At 36.1% G+C, this 23127-nt stretch overlaps 1 protein-coding gene across 2 annotated transcripts in view; it reads left to right on the forward strand.

Moving 5' to 3' along the window:
- The window catches only part of PROS1 (protein S), a 112111-nt gene that overhangs the window by 58949 nt on the left and 30035 nt on the right, over positions 1–23127 (forward strand). For both annotated transcript variants that reach the window (XM_027835847.1, XM_027835856.1), the window contains 5 exons: positions 10697–10819; positions 10944–11075; positions 15836–15961; positions 18158–18279; positions 21825–21943. In XM_027835847.1, coding sequence (XP_027691648.1) covers positions 10697–10819; positions 10944–11075; positions 15836–15961; positions 18158–18279; positions 21825–21943 — 622 coding nt within the window. The remainder of the gene's footprint in view (positions 1–10696; positions 10820–10943; positions 11076–15835; positions 15962–18157; positions 18280–21824; positions 21944–23127) is intronic.

Genomic DNA, 23127 nt, shown 5'->3' on the forward strand with positions numbered 1-23127 from the left:
GCAACTGCCACTATGATATCCTAAGTATACAATAATAATTCATATTTGTATAGCATCTTGCAATTTACAAAGAACTTTCCACAAAACAACACAGTGAAGTAAGTAGTACAAATGCTATCACTATTATGGAGATGAAGAGATTCAGGTTGTGACTTGCCCATGGTTACGTAGCTAATAAATGTCAGAGGCAGGTATGACTATTTTCTGTCTTCATCTCATGTGTCTCCCTCTACTATGTAGTCTTCATCAACATGGTTTTATCTTTTTTATTCCATAAAATGGAAATTAAAAAGAATATTGCAGTCAGAATACCTTGCACATAAGCATATTTTCTCTCAGTTTATTATCAAATCTCTGATTATCAGCACTCAGAAGACAGGTTTCTATGAGGACAGATAATTTTTTTTAACAGAATCTATTTCAGTGAGCATGTGACAACTAAAGCACTTGCATAATTGTTATTGATGTTATTGTTCAGTCATGTCCAATTCTTTGTGACCCCATTTGAGGTTTTCTTGGCAAAGATACTAGAGTGGTTTGCCATTTTCTTCTCCAGATCATTTTACAGATGAGGAAACTAAGGCAAATGAGGTTAAATGACTTGCCCAGGGTCACAGCTGGTAAGTGTCTAAGGCCAGATTTGAACTCAAGAAGATGAGTCTTCCTCACTCTGGGCCTGACACTCCATCCACTATGTCACCTAGCTGCAAAACACCCCCCACCAAAAAAAAAAAAAACCTTTCTTTAAACTAGGGCAGGAAAAAAAGATCAAAGTTTAATAATTTCTGGTTTTCATTACTTTCATCATAGATGGTCTCCTTGTAGCTCCTTGTAAAGCACGCTACAAAAAAATAAGAATAAGCTATTTTACAGGATAAGCAGCTTTATCCAGCTATAGAGAGAGAACCACAGGAATTCTTTTTCTATTAATGTAAGAAAAAGAATAGTGAAACATCATCGCAAGTAACATTGCAAAAGGTGTAATGCCAGGTATGGAGCAGCAGTGGAACATAGAGACACAGTGGGATGCTGGCTCACTTCTCTATGCTTTCTTTTGTTGACATTATCTATTCCCCTAATTTCAGTTGTATTTCTATACAGTAGCTCTCAAACTCTTCCCAGAGCTCCAGTACTATGTTTCCAACTGTATACTGGCTATTTCCATTTAAATATCTTTGGAGCACTTTAAACTCAGTACTAAGAGAACAAATTTATATTTCCTCTAAAATTTGTTCTTTCTTTTCTTTTCTATTTCTGTTGATAGGATCAACATCTTTCTGATCACCCAGGTTTGTGATCTCAGAGTCTTTTCTGATTTTTTTCTTTCTTTCATATCCTATATACAATCAATTGTCAAGCCCTGCTGATTCTGACTTATCAATAAATTAGCTACCTTTACATTCTCACTGTAACAATCCTAGTTGAGAAACAATGTGGTTGAAGTTAAGACAGACCTGGGTTCAAATTTTGCTCTTGACTCTTAACTAGTGGTGGTTATATGCAAGTCATTTAGATTCTCTTTGTCTTAATTTACCAGTCTTTAAAATGTATGTATTACCTGCCTCATGGGATTCTGATGAGGCTCAAATGAAATAATCGTTGTAAAGTGCTTTGCAAACCTTTAAGTACTATGTGCCAGTTATTATTATAATACTTCACCCCCCTTTAGTTCAGCGGTTCCCTGAAGTACAGTTTCATGATGCTGCTCAGAGACCTCTGAGCCAAGATAATGAGTAAGATGGATATACTTTTGAAGAATAGTTCAAGAGAGATGGGTCAAGATATGGAAAAAGTGAACTTTTGAATGGTAAAGAAGAAATCTCCTCGGAGCTGCAGATACATGGGAAACATGTCTGTTGACTTCCAGTGCCTACAACCATAGAGACAACTAAGAGCAGAATCCTCTAGTGAGATTATTATCTTTCCTTTATTTCTTAGATAAGAACTCCCAAAGAACTCTTTTATACTTTTGCATTCATTCATCTGTTTTAATCTATATAACTTCTCTGATTTCTGTTTATTGCTTTCTTTTATAAAGATATTTACTAGCTAACTGGGGAGAATAAGCTAAGTGTTAGCTTCTCCTTAAGAGTGACCAAGGAAGCTTTTATTCTGAACCCCTCATGTCTCTAAATACAATAAATGAGGTGTGGTTGATAGATATAATTCTAGTCAATATGCCTCTTGGGGATAGGAGAGTGAAGAAATAAGCAATCAGCCACAGCCCTTTTCTTGCTTTCCACAAAGGCGGAAATTGTAGTCTTCCTTGAAAACAGTATGTACCAAATATCAGATCAGATATCTCCCCATGCCACCCATGGGCTAGTTATCTTTATGTTTGAAAGCTACCAACCATATATAGTTTATATTATTTTTATAGTTCAGCTTACCATCTAGACTACTGAAATGTTATTGTTATTTAGTCATTTGGTCATGTCTGACTCTGTATGACCCCATGGACTTGGTCCACGGGATTTTCTTGGCAAAAATATTGGAGTGGTTTGCCATTTCCTTCTGCAGTTTGTCTCCATTTTACCAATAAGGAACTGAGGCAAATAGGGTTAAATAGGCTGACTTGTCCAGGGTCAGCATAGCTATTAAGTGTGTGAGGCTGGATTTTAACTCAGAGCTTTCTGACTCCAGGCCCAGTGCTCTATCCGCTATACCACCTTACTCCCTAGAGTATTATTTCTGACTCCACCCTTTCCTCCTCCTTTACTGCTGGGGTAATCTTCCCAATGTACCCTGATGATAACCTCATTCTTCAAGTAAAAGCACTAGTGACTCTCTATTGATGACTGAGTAAGGTAACAACCTGACTGATTCCAATTTGTCAAACTATATCTCATACTACTTCCCTTTCACATGTTTCAGTTAAACTGAGTTCTCTCCATCAGCTGTTCTCCCCCTGCTCTGTTTTGACTACCATGACTTCCCATGTCTGAAATGAGAGAAGGGAGGAGGGAAAAAGTATTTTCTAGGCCCAACACCCATGAAACCTCCCTCATGATTCTTTTCCTGACTTTCCTAATTGAAAATAAATGACTTCTCCTACCTCAAATTTCTTATAGCACTTTACCTGGAACTCTCCTTTATACTTATTTATCACATTCTAGCTTATCTTATGTCATATTCTCCTTTCCCTCCTCTTTCACCAACCCTCCAAATTAGACCTTTAGCTTCACGAAAGCAGAATCTATATCTCTTTTTGTATTCCTATTACTTAGGGAAGTATCTTGCTCAAAGTAGGCACCTTTTAATATTTTGTGAATTATATTAATATAGCTAAGGCAAGGGCTATGGGATACTGAATAAAGGAAAGGTAGTAGTCATAGGGCATGCAGTTGAAAAATCAATCAATAAACATTTATTACACATCCATTATGTACCAGGCATTGTTTTAAACTCTGGGGATACAGAAAGAGGCAAAAGACAATTGCTGCCCTCAAGGAACTTACAATTTAATGGGAGAGACAACATGTAAGCAAATATATACAAAGGAAGCTATATATAGGATAAATAGGAAATAATTAACAGAGGGAAGGTACTAGAATTAAGGAGGGTTAGGGAAGGCTTCCTGTAGAAGATGGGATTTTAGTCGGAACTTAAAGAATGCCAGGGAGGTCAGTCGCTGGAGTAAAAGAGAGAGAGCATTCTAGACATGGGGACTAGCCAGAGGAAATGCCTGGAGCTGAGAGATGGAGTGTGTTGTTTGTGGAACAGCAAGGAGGCTGTCCTTTCACAAGACATTCCTTTGGACACAATGTGGCTCTGGCACAATATGACAATTCTTTTAATTCGTCTTACCCCCACACCCACCCCAGTCATATTTATGTTGCTAGGAGGGACCTTAAGAGAGCAAAGGATCATAGATTTTGAGTTTAGAAATCATTTAGTCCTTCTCATCTTACAGGTGGGGAAGTTGTGTCTCTGAGAGAAGTGACTTGTTCAGTCAGAGTTAGTAACTAGTAAAAAAATCAAGATTTTATTTCAGTGAATCTGATTCCAAATTCAACATTCTTTATATATTGCCTCCCCAATCACCTGGTTCATTTTTAGAAATGTTCTCATCATTATTTATGGAATAGATTTTATTTTTCAAATAAAATTCTTAGGGCAAGAAACCAATTCCATTTTTGTGGAAAATCTAGTTTTATGAAATAACTCTATTCCCAAATCACTTATTCAAAATGAGATTTCATGCTGAGCATTGTGGTTCATAACCACAATCCTAGCTACCAAGCATGCTGAGGCTACTAGGTCTCTTGAGCTCAGGAGTTCTGAGCTACAGTTGGCTATGTTGATTAGGTATTGCAACTAAGTCAAGTATCAATATGTCAATTCCCTGGCAAGTAGGTGTGGGGACAGGGGAGGGGGGACAAATAGAGCAAGTTAAACCTCCGGTATTGATCAGTAGGGGGATCAGGCCTGTGAGGAGCCCCTACATTTCAGCCTGGCCTAGATGTTGATGGGGAGACCCAGCCTTTTTAAAAATAGGAAAGATTGGACTTCTGATGCGAAGATGGTGAAGTGAGGAAGGAACTCCCTGAAGCTCAAATTCCCCTCCAAACCACCTTGAAAACTGCCTCAGAACAAATTTAGGAATAGGGAAGCAACTTACCAGGACAGCAAGAAAAGTCTATCTCATTGAGGTGGAAGGGAGCCCAGTAAACAAGCAGCAGATGCAGGCTGCACCCCAGGGTGCCTTCAGCAGTTTCTGAGCCTCAGGGCAACCCACCAGCAAGTCCCCACCCCTGTACAAGCCAGTAGCATCTGAGGCAAGCCAGTAGTTCCATACCAGCGGCACAGCAAGGCCCAACCCCCAGCACCAGCCACAAGCAATGTCCCACCCCCACTGCTGGCCAGAAGTGACACTCCACTCCCAGGGTCAGCCAGCAGTAGTGCCCCATCACTAGGGCCATCCAGCAGAGAAGCTTTGGTCCCCATAAAAGCCAACAGGGAGGCTCTTAGCCTATTGACTGTAACTCACAGCCCACATGACTGTGATGGGGTGGATGATATCCAAAAGAGCAAAATTAAGGGGTGAGAGGGAAGATTTCATTGGGAGAAGAGAAGAGAGGGAAATAGGATGGGGTAAATTATCTCACACAAAAGAGGCATGAAAGAGCTGGTACAGTGGAGAAGACTGGATAAGAATGGCAGCAAGGCTTGAACATTACTCTCATCACAATCGGCAGAAAGAGGGAATAACATACACACTCAGTTGTATATAGAAATCTATCTTATAGTAAAAGAAAAAAAAAGAGATGTGGATAAGAGAAGGAGGTTGGGGAGATTGATAGAAGGGAGGGTGGATTGGGGGTGGTGGTGATCAGAAGTAAAACACTTGTGAGAAGGGTAAAGGATAAGGGAGAGAAAAAGATAACCAATGGAAAAATAGGATGGAGGTAATTACACAGCTAGTTATCATAACTATAAATGTGAATGGGGTGAACTTACCCATAAAAAGGAAGGAAATAGCATAATGGATTAAAAACACAAATCCTACAATAAGTTGTTTACAAGGAACACATTTGAAGCACAGAGACACACATAGAGTAAAGATAAGGTGCTAGAACAAAATCTGTTATGATTCAGCTGAAATAAAAATAAAGGATGGGGGTAGCTATCATGATCTCAGACAAAGCAAAAGCAAAAATAGACCTAATTAAAAGAGATAAGGAAAGAAACTATCTTGCTAAAAGGTATCATAGACAATGAAGTAATAGCAATACTAAACATATATGCACCAAATGGTATAGCATCTAAATTTTTAAAGAAGTTAAATGAGTAACAGGAGGAAATAGACAATAAAACTATATTAGTGGGGGACCTCAACTTTCCTCTCTCAGAAGCAGATAAATCTAACCAAAAAATAAAGAAATTAAGGAGGTGAATAGAATTCTAGAAAATTTAGATAATGATAGATCTTTGGAGAAAACTGAATGGAAATAGAAAGGAATATACCTTTTTTCTCAGCAGTACATGATACCTACACAAAAATTGACCATGTGTTGAGACATAAAAACCTCAAAACCAAATGCAAAAATCATACGATTATCTCAATAGATGCAGAAAAGACTTTTGACACAACACAGCGCCCTTTTCCCTTAAAAACACTAGAGAGCATAGGAATAGCAGGAGCTTTCCTTAAAATAATAAATAATATCTGTCTAAAACCATCAGCAAACATTATCTATAATGGAAATAAGCTAGAAACCTCCCCAGTACAATTAGGGGTGAAGCAAGGATGTTCATTATCACCACTATTATTCAGTATTACACTATAGCAATAAGATAAGAAAAAGAAATTGAAAGAATTAGAATAGGCAATGAGGAAACAAAACTATCACTCTTTTGAGATGATATGATGGTATACTTAGAGAATCCTGAAGAATCAACTAAAAAACTAGTTGAAATAATTAACAACTTTAGCAGAGTTTCAGGATACAAAATAAACCCACATAAATCATCAGCATTTCTGTATATTACTAACAAAGTCAAGCAGCAAGAGATACAAAGAGAAATTTCATTTAATATAACTTTAGAAATAGAAAATATTTAGGAGGCTACCTGTCAAGACATATGAATACAATTATAAAACACTTCCCACATAAATAAAGTCAGATCTAAATAATTGTAAAAATATTAATTGCTCATGGGTAGGCTGAGCCAATATAGTAAAAATGACAATTCTACTAAATTAATTTACTTATTCAGTGACATACCAATCAAACTGCCAAAAGTTTTTATAGAGCTAGAAAAAAATCATAACAAAAGGTCAAGAATATCGAGGGAGTCAGTGAAAAAAAGTGAAGGAAGATGGTCTAGCTGTACCAGATCTCAGACCATATTATAAAGCAGTAATTATCAAAACAATCTGGTACTGGCTAAGAAATAAAGTGGTGGATCAGTGAACGGATTAGGTACACGATACGTTGTAGTAAATGACCATTGTAATGTGGTGTTTGATATACCCAAAGATCCCCTTTTGGAACAAAAACTCATTCTTTGACAAAACCTGCTGGGAAAACTGAAAAACAGTATGGCAGAAACTAGGTACAGACCAACATCTCACGTCGTATACCAAGATAAGGTCAAAATGGGTATACAGTTTACACATAAAAAGTGATATCATAAACTAATTCATAGAGCGTGAAATATTTTTACCTGTCAGATCTATGGATAAGGGAAGTATTTAGGACCAAACAAGAGATAAGGAGCATTACAAAATGTAAAATAGATAATTTTGAGTATATAAATTAAAAAGGTTTTGCACAAATAAAAACAGTGCAATCAAAGTTAGAAGATGCAAGTGTCTCTGAGAAAGGCCCCACTTCTCAAAAAATAGAGAACTGAGTCAAATTTATAAGAATACAAGCCATTCCCTAATTGATAAGTGGCCAAAGGATATAAACAGGCAGTTTGCAGACAAAGAAATCAAAGCTATGAAATCATATGAAAAAAAAATCATATGAAAAAAAATGTTGTTAATCACTATTGATTAGAGAAATGCAAATTAAAACAACTCTGAGTTACCACCACTCCATACCACTCCATACCTATCAGATTGGCTAATATGACAAAAATGGAAAATGATACATGTTGGAGGGGATGTAGGAAAACTGGGACATTAATGCACTGTTGGTGGAGTTGTGAACTGATCCAACCATTCTGGAGATCTGTTTGGAACTATGACCAAAGGACTATAAAACCCAGCATTGTCACTACTATGTATGTATCCCAAAGAGATTTTTTTTAAAGGGAGGAAAGAACCTATTTGTGCAAAAATATTTATGGCAGCTCTTTTGGTGGTGGCTAAGAATTAGAAATTGAGGGGATGTTCATCAGTTGGGGAATGTCTGAACAAGCTGTGGTATATGATTATAATGGAATATTATTGTACTATAAGAAATGATAAGCAGGATGATTTCAGAAAAACCTGAAAAGACTTACATGAACTGATGTATAGTAAAATGAATACAACTAGGAGAATGTTGTACAGATTAACAGCAACATCGTACAATGAATAATTGTGAATGACTTAGCCATTCTCAGCAATACAGTGATCCGAGACAATCCCAAAGGACTCATGATGAAAAATGCTGTCTGCCCACAGATAAAGAACTGATGTCTGAACAGACTGAAGCATACTATTTTCAGTCTTCTTTCCTTGCTTCCTTCCTTTCTTCTTTCCTTCTTTCCTTCCTTTCTTTCTTTTTCTTTCTTTTGTCTTCTTGCACAAAATGACTAATATGGAAATGTTTTATATGATTGTACATGTATATCCCATATCAGAGTATTTACCATCTCAAGGAAAGGGAAAATGAGGGAAGGAGTGATAGAATTTGGAACTCAAAACTTTAAAAAAATGTTTAAAGTTGTTTTTACATGTAATTGAAAGAAAAATAAAATGTTATTTTTTTTAAAAAGACACCCAAAAAGAGGGATTATTTCATTAAAATATTGAGTTTACCCATAATATTTGCTGAAGGTGGATTGCAAAGACATTCATAACTTACTTTTTGGGTATTTAAAGTCTTTTTAAAATGTATTTTTAGCATTCATTTTTAAAATTTTGAGTTCCAAATTCTTTCTCTCTCTCCTGTACCTCCCCAATCCATTAAGAAGGCAAGCAATATCAGTTACACATGTGAAGCATGACTTACTTTTCAGATGTGCTTTGAGCTCTACACAATATAAGGAATTATATAAATACAGTGGATTTCAAGGGATTCTACTTTATAGAATGACTTTTTAATCATAAGATTAGTCACTTATTGAATCAGAAAATAAACCCCTACACTATTTGTGTGTTAATAAAGGCTATTTATTTATGCTATTCTTCAAGGAACCATACATCTTCATTCTAATTAGTGTTAAACACACACTCACACAATAGGGCAGTGGTAGTCCCATTGTTATTAGATTGTCATCTGGAGTATTGTGTTAAGTTCAGAGTGCCATAATTAAAAAGCACAAAAACAGGTAGGAGAGTGTGTTCAGAGAAGGGCAAGCAGGATGTTCAAGGGCCTTGAGTACACATCAGATTCATTTCAATTCATTAAACATTTATTAAATGCCTACTATGTGCTTGGGGTACAGATAAGAAAAAGACAGTCTCTATCCTCAAAGGAGCTTACGATCTAATGGGTGCAGACAATGCACAGGGAAGCTCCAAAAGCAGGGAGTGTGGAAGGGACGCAAGGACACTCTCCCATGAAGAGAGAGAGGATGGTGTTCCAAGGAGTCCAGATGAAGCAGAACTACTGATGAAAAATGAAGAGTTAGCTGAAGTTAGCTGAGAGTTGAATGAAGATCTCTTGAAAGAACTGGGCATGTTTGGCCTGGAGGGGGAAAAAAAAAGACTCAAGGAGGACATGATCACTATTTCCAGGTATTTGAAGGATTGTCATGTGGAGAAGGGATTAGGCTTTTTCTGTTTGGCTACAGAGGAACTGGGAACAATGGGTAGAGGCTGAAAAGAGACCAATTTATGCTTGATGTCAGGAAAAACTTTCTAACAATTAGAGCTGTCTAAAAGTAAGATGGCTTGCCTCAAGAGTTAGTGCTTCAGCCTCCTTGAAGGTCTTCATCAAAGCCTGAACCACCACTTATTGTTATAGTTGTATATGGGTGCTGGTTCTCTGAATCTGGGTCCTGGTATTACTTAGGTAAGGAAAATCAATTGTTCTCCATTCCGTAGTGGTTTAGAAATAGGTATATTTTGGGAGGAGCAGCTTTCTTTGGCAAGACCCAGAAGACAAAAGGAAAACAAAAGGAAATTCAGCTTTTTTGGAACACAAGTATGATTAATCACAGATAAAGTACTTGAATCTACCAAAACTATCCTTTTTTGCCCTGGCATCCCTATGTATTTGACTTTAAATGCCAACTCCAGGAAGAAAGAGCAACTAACAAATTTATTATCCTCAGTTTGTATTTCTAATAAGTAAAAAATTAGTAATTGCAATAAGCAAAACTATTGTATTATTACAAATATTCTCTTCTTCCCCCAAATATGGTTTGTATAAAACATGAACACATGCTGTAATCACTTATAATTTAGTTCTCTTTGGTTTTTGTTGGGAAGCCATTCAATCACTCTTACCAGAAAGAAAGAAGCTTTTGGTGGATCTACTAATCAACTGGACTTTCATTGTGTTGGAAAGATTATCTCCTGAATCAAACATTCAAGGCTTCAAAAAAATATTAACCTCCAAATGCAGTGGATCATAGCAAAGATAGTATATTATGTTAAGATTGGAAGTAGAGAAAGACAACAAAAATGAGCAGTGGTGTTAAAAATGAAGAAAACCTTCTTTAAAAGGAAATAAATGTTTAAAATAATCTCCCTTCCAGAAAAAATATTTTTACATAATAATTATCTGTAATCATTTTTAAGTTGTGTAGATATATTTATATGCATACACATGTATATGTATATATATAAATATAAAATGCATACAATTATATACCTTATGTCTGTTCTGCAAAAAGAGGTTCGGACTAAGGTCTCTTCCAGCTCTATCAGTCTATAAAGAATTTGTCTAATGCACATGATGAAAAAAATTTCTATGAAAACTTCCCCAAAAAGATGGGGAGAATTTCTTAAATTTTTTACAGGCTTTAATAATTTTTATTGGAGATTGTTTGATTGTTTTTGCTAATTTGCAAAGTTGCCTGTTTCTCCTAGCAATCCCAAACCAGTGCAGTCCTCTCCCCTGTAATGAAGTTGGCTACGAACGCTGCATAGATGGTCAAGCCCAATTCACTTGTGTTTGTAAACCAGGATGGCAAGGAGCAAAGTGTGAAGAAGGTATGTTTAATCTATACCCTCAAAATGACAGGAATTAACCATTTGAAAAAGCTCTAAAAGATTCAGGGAAAAAGATTCCCAAAATCATGGATTTTTTAAAAACACTTTTCCCCCTCTCTTTCAGATATCAATGAATGTGAAGATCCCTCTTACGTAAAGGGAGGTTGTAGTCAAATCTGTACAAATTTGCCTGGAACCTACCGCTGTTCCTGTGAGAGTGGCTTCTATTTGCTTTCTGATAAAAAGGATTGTAGAGGTAAGGATCACCAGGAATAAAGAGGTGTTTTCTGTATGAAATTATAAAAAGAGGGTTGACGTTGTCCTTGCGTGATGTCCCAGAACCTGACAGTATTATTGCATCATTTGATTATATAACATCTATACCTAGATGAAATATTCATAATCATCCTTAATAATCCAATCCATTTAATAACCATCCTTAAGAATTTTTTATTCCCTATGCCTAAACTAAATCTTTTGAGATGCAACCCAAGTTAATTTCCCATTATTCTACTTTCACAAGAGAGTTGATCATGACTGTTCTTTGAGGGCAGGGATGATTTCATTTTTGGTTTTGCATCCCTAGCACCTAGCATAGTGCCTGACAAATATAATAGTTGCTTAATAAATATGTGTTGATTGGCTGATGAGAAGTCAGGAGCTTGCATTCTATTCTCTACTTTGCCACTGTGTGACTTGGGTCAGTTATCTAACTTCTCTGGACCTGTTTCCTCATCTGTAAAATTAGGGTAGTAGACCAGATGACCTCTAAGACCCCTTTTAATTTGAAAATTATATGATTCTATGATTATTTGGTAATGCTGTCATGTAAGTACTTGAAGACTTGATCCCCAGGCCAAATAAAAATGCCAGTTCCTTTAACTATTTTGTGCACCATATTTGTTTCTTCTTCTTCCTTTTTTCTTTTAAATTCTAAGGTAGACTTTATTTCTCTTTCTCTCTTCTATAGTGTTTCCCCTCCTCCCAACCCCATGATTTATTCCCAGCAGACTGCTTGGATTATCTGGTTTGGGGAAGATTAAAAATTGCCTAACCACATTTTATTCATGCTCATTGAGCCTTTAGAAGCTCATTTGGGATAGGGAGAAGATTAATTGTGTTTCATCTTTGCCTATAACAACTAGTAACAGTTCATTTAGTTTATTTTATTGATAAAATGGTTAAAAGAAATGGTTTAATGAATAATATAGTAAGTTTTACTTTTTAATTTTTCAATCATATTCATGGATTAACCATAAAAAAGGTTAACTGAATTTTTCCCAGTTTCTTCCTGTTAATCTCAGATTATAGAACCCTAGTATGTTATACCATTATAGCAAGGCTGTAACCATTCTTTAGAATAGATAATATAGTGCAGCATGTAGTATTATATTGCTTAGTAAATTTAGTTTTAAGCATTGCTTTAAATGGTCTTAAAATGATCTAGAGCGTTGAATCTTCCCTTCTAAACCAATGTCCTATTTGTGGCCAAGCCATTTTCCTTCAGTGCCTGTATGAGGACTGATTTGAGACTATAATGGCAGACTATTATAATCATTATAGTCGCTGAAACCAAACTTCATTCTCTTGGCTGTAATAAGTATTCCACTCAGAAACTTTAAAGAGACATATAGATGTGAGTTATTATTAGTTATCATTAAATAAGGAAATAAAATAAATTCACTCATTAAATATTCATAGGCATTTGCTTATTAGATTACAGTATCTTTCTCATTAAAAAATGGGTAAATATATTTTTTAGTAAAAAATCAACTTATTCTCAACCCCCAAGGTGAGACACATATATATTGATCAGCCATCAAGCAGAAATCTTCTTTAAGTACTAATATCCCTAGTGATCAGAACACATGCTTATATGAACTTCGTTAACATACGGCTTTTCCTTCATGACAGTTAACTGAGGAGATACAAAACAGTTAAGAGAATATGTATAAAAACATCAAAATGAGGTCTTAGCCAAGATGTGTATAAGCTTGGAATCAAATGGCCTGTAATCAAAGAGACTAAAATAAAGTTACCAAGATCCATGTCAGAAATGAGTGTCTGACAAATAAAGGAATAAGCACTTTTTGCTGATGTTAGGTGTCAGTGTAGGTCTGGAAAATAAATGGGAAATAACAAATGGTTCAAATTTTATCCTCTGTTATATTTTAACCCAAGCAATTTTATATATTGATTTTTTTTAATTTACAAGTTGGACTGTAGACTTCTGTTTTAATGCCTAATAATGATTACATTTCATCTCAGATTTAGCCAAGTAAATAATTTTCAATTAAGTGAATATGGAAATGAGGGGTTTATATGAAAACCTTTATACATGGACATTTCTAGTATTTCTTTACTTTAAAAAAGCTTTGAACGATCTTTTTATAGCATGAAGTTTACCTTTTTTTTTTTTTAATTTTAAAGTACATACCCTACTGGCTCATTACTGACTTTATCTTACTAGGCACTGCCTACAGGAATTATGGCTAGCAGATAGAAGTTGAATAAATTGGGAACTTCACAATATTTGAGTTGTGGTGTTGACCTTCCTCATTCCTATTCTGTAGACATGGGGATGTGAGAATGAAGGTGACGTATCTTGATGTATCCACTAAGGCTGAACATTGGTTGTTGTCTTCTGTTCTCGAAGAGGAACAAAATGACATCACTATGCTAGAGTCAAGTTACAGTGTCTGACTGTGACTGATAAGACCAAAATGAGCTCAGAATGTTCTACCACAGGTCAGGCACAAATAATCTATGTGAATATTTGGGGTGCATTCTCTAAATTTGCACATCTCACATTTCCTATGAGCTACTTAAGTGCTGCTTTGTAAAGCTGAACATGTTAATAAATGAGTGAAAAAAGCACTTCTTAAGTAAGCACTTACTATGTACTAGTATTGGGCATACAACTGCAAACCATCATGATAGTCTCTGCCCTCCTAGTTTATGTTCTAATCGGAAATACAGTATATATTCAGGAATTTTAGTCAGGGATATTTCAGACAGCGAATAAGAGGGAATGTTGATTGGAGTAATGATGCAATTGATTAACATGTGCTTATCAGGAATAATAGTGTTCATTAAATTACTGGTCTCAGTCTTAGAGTTAGAATGCAAGGGAAAAGAGTAGGGAAACATATACCGTCATAGGGAAGTGACCTAGGAAGTACCATAGTGGGTGTGGTCCAGGTAAGGAGAGGCAAATGCTCAACCAAAGCTCAGGGGAACTTGAGTTTCCACTGAAGGTGGAGGTTAGAATGCCCGCAAAACATAGATATAGCCAGGAAGTGGCTGGAAAATTGACCACAGTCACAACAAAAGTAATCTGGAGGATGCATATCTCTTGAGAGATGGAGCAACCGTATAGCTAGAGACATTTAGGGATTTCTCTGTTCTCAGTGAAGGAGAGGCAGGGGATGGAACTCTTTATTCCATCCCAGTGAACTAAATGGAGGCTCAAGCCTGTTCTGTGAGAAGGAAAATGGAAATTTCCTTAATAAGTGGTTGGGGGATGGTGAAAAACAAGATCTCAAATGAAGGCTACCTGGCTGCATATTTCTCATAGGTGCTTAATATGTTCTTGATATGTCCCTGCTGACTGATTTCACTGATAATGGTTATAGGGTCAGTTTTGGATTATCTATAAATAAATTATCCATTGTGGTGGATTATATGTAACCTCTTCTCCTTTATAGTTCCAAATTAGTAGAGCTAAACCAGAATGAGGTTGAGGAGGGGAACAGGGAGATAAGCATGTATGAGTATACATATATGCAAGTGTGTTGGGTCATGTTTCTGACTACTTACCAAAGTCAAATAGAATTTATTTTTAAATAATTTTCTGTTTTGGATTATTCACACCACTGTTCTGAGTTATTGTGAATAATGGCAAAATCATTCGTGGATATCCATCCATATGTATGTATGTATGTATGTATGTATGCATGTATAACTACCTAAAAATATAAAGGTGGATAAAATGAAAGTATGTCAAACACTAGAATTTTGCTGTTTTTAAAATCCCTTTTAATTTTTCATTTAACCTACTTTGAGACCACCATTAGAAATAGATTACCACGCTAGATGTGTTACTGGCCTAACCCAGTCAGATTCATTTTATACTTTTATAATTTTTAGAACTAATCCAGAAAAATAATAAATTTGATTCATTTTTGTTATTTGTGATCTTTCACAAGAGAAAGTATAATCTTTTTTCCATGATGGTTTACATTTTTCCCTCATATTGTACAGATGAGAAAAATTCACTCACTCCTTTCTCTCTCCCTTCTTATTTCACAGGCATGTGTGTGGGTTTCCTCATATCTCATTATCCAGCAACTAGCTGTCATTGATGCTTCATTTCCTACCTTACCTATACATATCATACAATCCTAAAGTTTCTAGAACGGAAGTTTAAATGATAATTGATATTGAATAAATTACAAGTTGTTACAACATAAAGCAGTATCTTAATCTCAATGGTAATTGATTTTATCCACGCATATCGTAACTCCAGAGAGCAACGAATGTAGACTAACTGGAGCAAAAGAACAAAGTGTTCATCCATGTAAAACAGATGAACCATATGATTCATTTTCCTTACTGTTTTGTATCATTGACAAATATTCATTTGAAAATCTATGTTTGGAAAGCAAACACTATCTGAAACCTGGTTGATTCTCTCCCTTCAGATCAATTTATATTTTGTCTCCTACTAGAAAAGGAAGCAGAAAAATTTTTTTTTCCTTTTCCTTAATTATGTAAAGGCAGTAAAAATGTAATTTAAAACCTTTATCTATGTCTGTGCTAAATCTAAGAAGAAGAGAAGGATGGTCATCATGGTGTAAAATAATACCTTTAGCCCAGAACATTTTTTTTCAATTCTGTAAATTCACGATAGAGCCAGCAAAGGCAGATCATAAATGCAGATTGATTTATATAGTTCACTGGCATCTTCTAGCATGATTTTTGTTTGTAATATGTAGATTTTGGTATCATTTACAGATGTGAATGAATGTGCTTTGTCATCAAAAGTCTGTGGGACAGCCTCGTGCAAGAACACCCCAGGGGACTATGAATGTGAATGTCCCAAAGGCTACAGATACAACCCCATGGCAATGGAATGTGAAGGTAAAGTTGTAGGACTGGGTTATAGTCATAGTTTTTCTAATGATTTCATGTATACTATTAAATAAATCAGCTTTTCTTATTGAATGAGGATGCAGGCTAAACCCTGTTATGAGTATCATTAGAACAAAATCTTTTTTATAATCAAAGAACTTGCCCCACTTCAAGTAATAGATGTAGAACATTGTAGCACAGCACAGCAAAATTATTGGGATAGTCCTATGTAACAACATTCAGCCTATAGTAGTATAGCATCCCAAGTCTCCCTAATACATAAGTATCCAGCAAGCTACTCCAGGTCCAAGGCATTTTGTGGATCAGTATCTGCTCAAAATAATGGCAAATGAGCCCTAATCAGTGTCTTTAATTTTACCAGGTCAAGAAGAGGACACACTAGTTCAAACCAAATAAACATTTAATGAAACATTATGTCAAAATAAATGATAAGAGATACCCATAGACACAAAAGTACACTCTTCCGCGATCTACCACTTCACTTAGGGAGAGGACTCACATGGGGAATATGAATGCCCAGAAAATGAAATTTCATATATGTATATGTGTATGTATACACACACACACATATATGGAATACTTATGACCAAGAAACATGTATGGCTGGGGCAACTCACAACTCCAGTGCTATAGAACTGATGATGTCATTTTAATGCCCCTACTGGGTATCTCCAGTGTATTATTCTTTGCGGGCACCAAATTATATTCAGTTGTTTTATGATTTCTTCCCCATAGTGGGAGAGGTCTGCTAGCTCTTAAGCTAGATAGTCCAGAATCAATCTTTAGCTCTTTAGCGTTGCAAACTCTAGTCATCTGTACCCAGTCAGCTAAGCAAAGAAGCCCTTTGACATGTTTGAGTCTGTCTTTTGAATTCCTTTTCCCCAGCTAAGGCTCATTGACCCCCTATTTAAACTCTTGTTTTAGTTGTCCTGTGAAGTTCCTTTTGAAGTATTATCGAATCTCTGGGTCACAAGTCTGGATCCCTTTCATATCATCACAAGGATTCTTTGTAGCAAAACTGCATAAATAATGGGTAGAACTGCGGAGAAGGAATTTCTTTCAGTTCTTATAATTCCCTTTGGTTGTCATGGAAATCAACTTGGAAGCAATATAAAAGGGACCAGGTGGCCCCATTTCTCAGTAACATTGACAAACTCACTATATTAATACTATCATGAATCTTATAAATATTTTGAAAGTATCTGTGGAGTTTTAGTCAAGCAAGGTGTTTTTTAGATTAAAATGCTATGTGTCAGTGTCCTGAAACATCTGGTTATCAGGCTACTTTGGCTTTTGGCAACAGATATGCCTAGGAAAATAAAAGAAGGCTTCAAAGGTATGACCTAGATTGTAGTAGTCATTAATCTTGTGACAGCACACTGCAGTCCAAACCCTTTGGTATGTGATGTAACTTTAGACAAATCTGGCCTCAGACACATAACACTTACTAGCTGCGTGACCCTGGGCAAGTCACTTAACCCCATTGCCTAGCCAAAACAACAACAACAACAAAAAAAAAAAAAACTTTAAAACAAATAGTATCGATTCTCTGCAGTCCTGGAGTAGAAGGGAGAAAGAAATGAAGTTCGGAATGAGAGAGGGAAAGAGAGATGTACTTTATCTTAAATTCAATGTTTTTGCAATTAATGTTATATTTGAAGTCTAATGTTCGTAGCTTTGTTTTTAAATGTATCTTAACTATCAATGAATAATCTCATAAAAATAATTTCTCATATTATGATGTAAATAACCCATTAACATTTAGTTTTAATAAGTGTTATTTTTCTTGTCCTCCTAACACAAAATTGGGAGACAGCTCCATAGGATTAGTACTCCTAACATCCCTACACATTTTAGCATCATCTGTTCTGTTTTCCCTACCTCAATTTCCCCATGAAAAAATGAGATAATAAGTTTAAGAACTGTGGAGCAGTCATTACATGTATTTACTTAGGCCCTAACTCTTTGTTTGAAATTAATAAACAAGAGGGAAATATATTGTAATGAATCATTCTAATTTACAGAGGCAAACGTTAAAAAAAATTGTCATCTTCTACCCCCATAACCAGTATCTGATAGAAGCGTTTGTTTTGTTTCATTGGAGAAATAGTATCATTTATTTCTAATAGTAAAAACCTTGAACTGAACATCGAGTTCTCAAGTATGTATTCTGTTTTACCCTAGATGTGGATGAATGTGCAGAAAACATATGTGCTCAACTTTGTGTCAATCACCCTGGAGGATATTCGTGCTATTGTGATGGGAAGAAAGGATTTAGGCTTACTCAAGATCAGAAGAATTGTGAGGTAAAAATCACCAAATGCTAATTCCATCCCTCTATTGTCCTTTTTCTCAAGTGGCCAAACTTCTTCCTAGAAGTTCTTTCTATACTAGCTGGTATAGTAGATAGAGTGCTGGCCCCTGGAATCAGGAAGATGTGAGTTCAAATGTGACCTCAGATATTCACTAACTGTGTGACCCTGGGCAGGTCACTTAACCTTTGTCTGTCTTGGATTCTTCCATTGTAAAATGGGGCTAATAATAGTACCCACTTCTCACAATTGTTGTAAAGATCAAATGAGATAAAAATGGTAAAAGTACGTAACACAGTTCATGGCATATAGTAGGTGCTTAACAAATGTTGTTTCTTTCCTTCTTGGACAGCAGAAACATGTCAGGAAAGTGGCAGTATGCCCATTACAACGGCTGTGCACCGAAACTGACTCTTAGTCATGGTCTTTTTTTAAAAGTTAGACTCTATATCAAGAGGGTTGACCCTAAGACCCTGCAACATAAGAGTTTTTCCAAGGGTAGTGTGGAATACTATCTCCATATCATTGGTAGAGAATTACAGTCTAGCAAAATCACTACAGGAACCAGAAGGATTTAAAATTGCCGTTTCTTGTGAGAGAAACAAGCATCCATGAAGAGACTTCAGTGAAAGCATTTTTCAGTGACTGGTATCCTTTATCTGAATTTAAACAGACTCATTCATTCCACAGGCTTGTGGATGCTTGAAAAATGTTCAACTTCAAGTGGAAACAGTCTTTGACTGTTTACTGAGACTTTGGTATATAAAGGTCAAGGAGGGCTATTGTACTGATCCATGCATTCTGTACTTGTTTTTAGTTAATGAGACTTGAGATTCAGGAGGCTTATGGTTTAAACCATTTCCTTTGGTGGTAGAATGGGTATAGGTACGAATTTTTCCTTTATTAATAATAGCATGTGTTTAAAGACATTATTGTAAGATCTGTAGAATAACACAAATCTTAGTTAAAATAAAGTCTATTTTCCTCACACTCAAGTAAAATTGAAATTTGGCAATATGCTGAATTGAAATTTTTTATATATAAGACAAAGCTTATAATTCTAAAAATTAGCACCCAGATAATTAGCATTTTTATTAGTGTATTTAACATATTAGCATTTTTATGCTTATATATTGCCTTCAGGTAATGTTGCATAGTGAGTAGACAGCTTGAGGAGCAGCAAGACCTGAGTTCAATTCCTGTGGAAAACAGTGGAAACAGTGTTGGATTTGGGATCAAAGGACCTGAGTTTGAGTACAGGCTATGGCACTACCTGTATAATTGTAGGCTAGTCACTTATCATCCCTGGTCCTCTGTTGCCTGATTTGGGGGTTGGACTAGATGATTTCTAAGCCCTCTTCCTGCTCTAAAATCCATAATCCCTGCAAAAAGACTGTGTGCCGCTGGGCAAGCAACTTAACCTGAAAGTGCCCAGATAACTCTCTAAGAGTATAAGCTGCAGAGCAGTTGTTGATCCACAGTAGTAGAGGAAGTTTCCTCACTGGGAGTTCTATAATCCAATTAAATAATAATAGCTAGCATTTATATAGCAGCTACAATGTTCCACACTGTGCTAAGCATTTTACAATACCACCTTATTTGATCCTCACAACAGCCCTGGGAGGTAGGCGCTGCACTTATTATTATCCCCATTTTACAGATGCGGAAACTGAGGCAAACGGAGATTAAGTGACCTGGGTCACATAGCTGTTCTTAATTGGCTGAAATGGTGAAGCAGAAGACATACAGTGCCCTAAAAGCTAAAAAGCTTTTTAAAGAAACAAATTTTAATTAAGGGTTGTTTTTCCAGCACCTTGTGAGGCCCCTCCTGGACTTGAGGGCATCCTAGAGTCTCTTTCCCCTATCTTGAAATGCCATACAACTTGCACCAAAAGAATTTCCTTTGCCTCCCTTATCCTGTGTTCCATATTCTGTCATCCTCTTCCTCATCCTGTGTCATGACAATTTTTCCTTATCTTGACAACCATTTTCCTAAAAATATACCATTATCCTATAGGCTGTATAGCTTTCTGTCTATATAAGTCTGGGTCCTTTCCTACATCAGGGCCTTTGTTTAGCTCTTTTGCTAATCTCAGGCCCATGCGCTTTGATGAAATAAAGCTCCCAATGACTACAGAGAAGGTCTAAGTGAATTCTTTCATACCTGAACCAGCTCTCCCAACTCTAAACCTTAACAGTGGGATTTGAATTCAGGCCTTCCTGACTCCAGGCTTAGTACTTTATCCATTGTGCCATCTAGCTGTCCCAAATCTGGTCCCAAAAAACCCCAACCATTTTTACCTAGAGAGGATATGGAGAAAAGCAAAAAAATAGCCTTTGTTCCCAGTGAGCTCACAGTCTAATGGGAGAAACAATGTGCAAATAACTGTGAAAAAAAAATAGATATGGGATAAATTGTAGATAACCCTGAGCATTTTTATACAAATATAAACAGAGTAAATCTATATTGACTCAAATAGCTAACAAAACATTTCAGTAATTTTATTTCTGAACCACCTCAGATGAAGATTTGAGTGTATCACTCATGTAATGCTTCCTACTGATATTAAGAATTTTATAAAATAAAACTCTAATGTAATTGGTTGGAATCCTAAAACCAAATACTTATGTCCACTTCTGCAAATCTAATGCCATTTGTTAAATATTACCAGAAAAATGTCACAGCTTCCTTCATTCCACCAAATAAAGCTATTGTTTCAAAAACATGGTTCCATAAGCTGGAGATCTTTTTCTGCTCACTTGTGATAAGAACAATTGAGTTCAAAATAAGTTTGAGAGATGAGTCTGTTATGTGATGTGAGAGATATGAAATACCACCTTCATTCCAGGTTCTACTCATTATTAGTTAGTCTTAGTACTTTGTTTGCCATGTGACCTTTGATACCCTTGTGTTCCCTACTTCTTAAAATACTTTGTTTAGCATTGTTATCTGCTTTGCTGGAATGGCATGAGACAATTGATTTTTTTTTTTTGGCTAGGCATAGTGTCAAGTGTCTGATATCAAATTTGAACTCAGGTCCTCCTGACTCCAGAGCTGGTGCTGTATCCACTGCGCCACCTAGCTGCCCTGACAATTGACTTTTAAAACTCTTTGAGATATACAGATTAAAAGTGTGCTTTAAATAAAAATGGTAATAAAGTAATAGATATTTCCTGGAGCTAAGGCAGTGGCAAGATTGGGGAAAGGAATGCTTGAGGTAGGTTTTATTGGGATTGAGACATGAAAAGGAAATATATCTGGGCAAATTAGGAGTTACAACTATTGAGAAATACTTTAATTATAAAAGTGCGGTATGTTGAGAAGCAATGGCTGATGAGACATACTGGGGTATGAATTCTATTACTTTATGACTCCCAAGGAGAATCTCAGCTTATTTAAGTATATCATTCAGGGTATACTTGACAAAAACAAACAAACAAACAAACAAAAGAACCCACTGTGGACCAGAATGAAGTTGTGAAACATTACATATCCATGGGGTTTCTAACATAATGCTTTTTTCTTTGTGTTTTCCCAGCCTGTTCCATTGTGTCTTCCTCTGAACCTTGAAAAAAATTATGAATTACTCTATCTGGCAGAACAGTTTGTAGGGATCCCTGTTTTGTACTTGAGATTTCGTTTGCCAGAAATCACCAGGTGAGCAGCTGATTCAGCTATTCATTTCTAGAGGTCAGAGAACAAGGAAGAAAGAAAGGAAATGTTGGAGAAACACTGGTTTGCATGAATTGCCAAATCAATTAGAAAGAAGTCTTATAGAAAGGAAAATTAAATCAATTCTGTGATGCATTCGTATAATTAAAAATTCCAAAACTAGTTACGACTTTTAAAATAATTTTGATCTGGCCTTCCCCATATCTACTTTAGTTTCTTACACTGTCTGCTTCCCCTTCTCTTCTAGTAGTTTCCCACTGCCTGAATGTATATTTACCTGGGAGAATTTTTAAAGTAGTTCACATTGTTCATCTGAAGTGTCAAGATATGTAAACCACTTAGGGAAATGCCTGATCAATAGGAGGTGCTATATAAATGCTAGGTATTATCATCATCTAGTTATATACATACATATATGCTACATATGCAAATAATCTGAGAAGATTGGAGCTAAGTTGTGAAGGCAATAAGGGAAGCGAGGGGGCAATAGAGCATTCCAGACATGGGGGATAGTCAGTGTGCAGGTACAGAGATGGGAGTACATAATATGCAAGTAAGCCAATGTCACTGGATCGGGGAGAGGAAGAAGGCTAGGAAGGTTAGGAAGGTTAGGAAGGGCTCAGATATGAAGAACCTTAAATGTCAAAAAAAAAAAAAGGAATTTCTCTTTGATACTGATACTAAGGCAAGGAGAGTGTTTGAAAGGCTGTTGTAATAGTGTAAGTGAGAGAGGATGAAGGCCTAAACTTGGGTTATAGCTATATGATTTGAGAGAAGGGGACATGTACATGAAATGTTGTGAAAGTTAGAAATGAAAATACTGAATACAAGGGGTGACTGAGAATAAGGAGTAGAGGATGACATGTAGTTTATGAGCCTGGGTGACTATGAAAATGGTGGTACCCTTGACAGTAATTGGGAAATTCAGAAGTAGAGAGGTCTTGGGGGAAAAATTAATGAGTTCTGTTTTAGACATATTGAGTTTGAGATACCCAACAACCGTTTTGGTGGTGGTGGGGTGTGTGTGTGTGTGTGTGTGTGTGTGTGTGTGTGTCTCTGTGTCTGTGTGTGTGTCTGTGTGTGTGTCTGTGTGTGTGTCTGTGTGTGTGTATGTATACTTAAGTATATATATATATATATATATATATATATATATATATATATATATA

The sequence above is a fragment of the Vombatus ursinus genome, unplaced genomic scaffold (assembly GCF_900497805.2).
Source record: "Vombatus ursinus unplaced genomic scaffold, bare-nosed wombat genome assembly UNPS02004422.1, whole genome shotgun sequence".
Lineage (NCBI taxonomy): Eukaryota > Metazoa > Chordata > Mammalia > Diprotodontia > Vombatidae > Vombatus > Vombatus ursinus.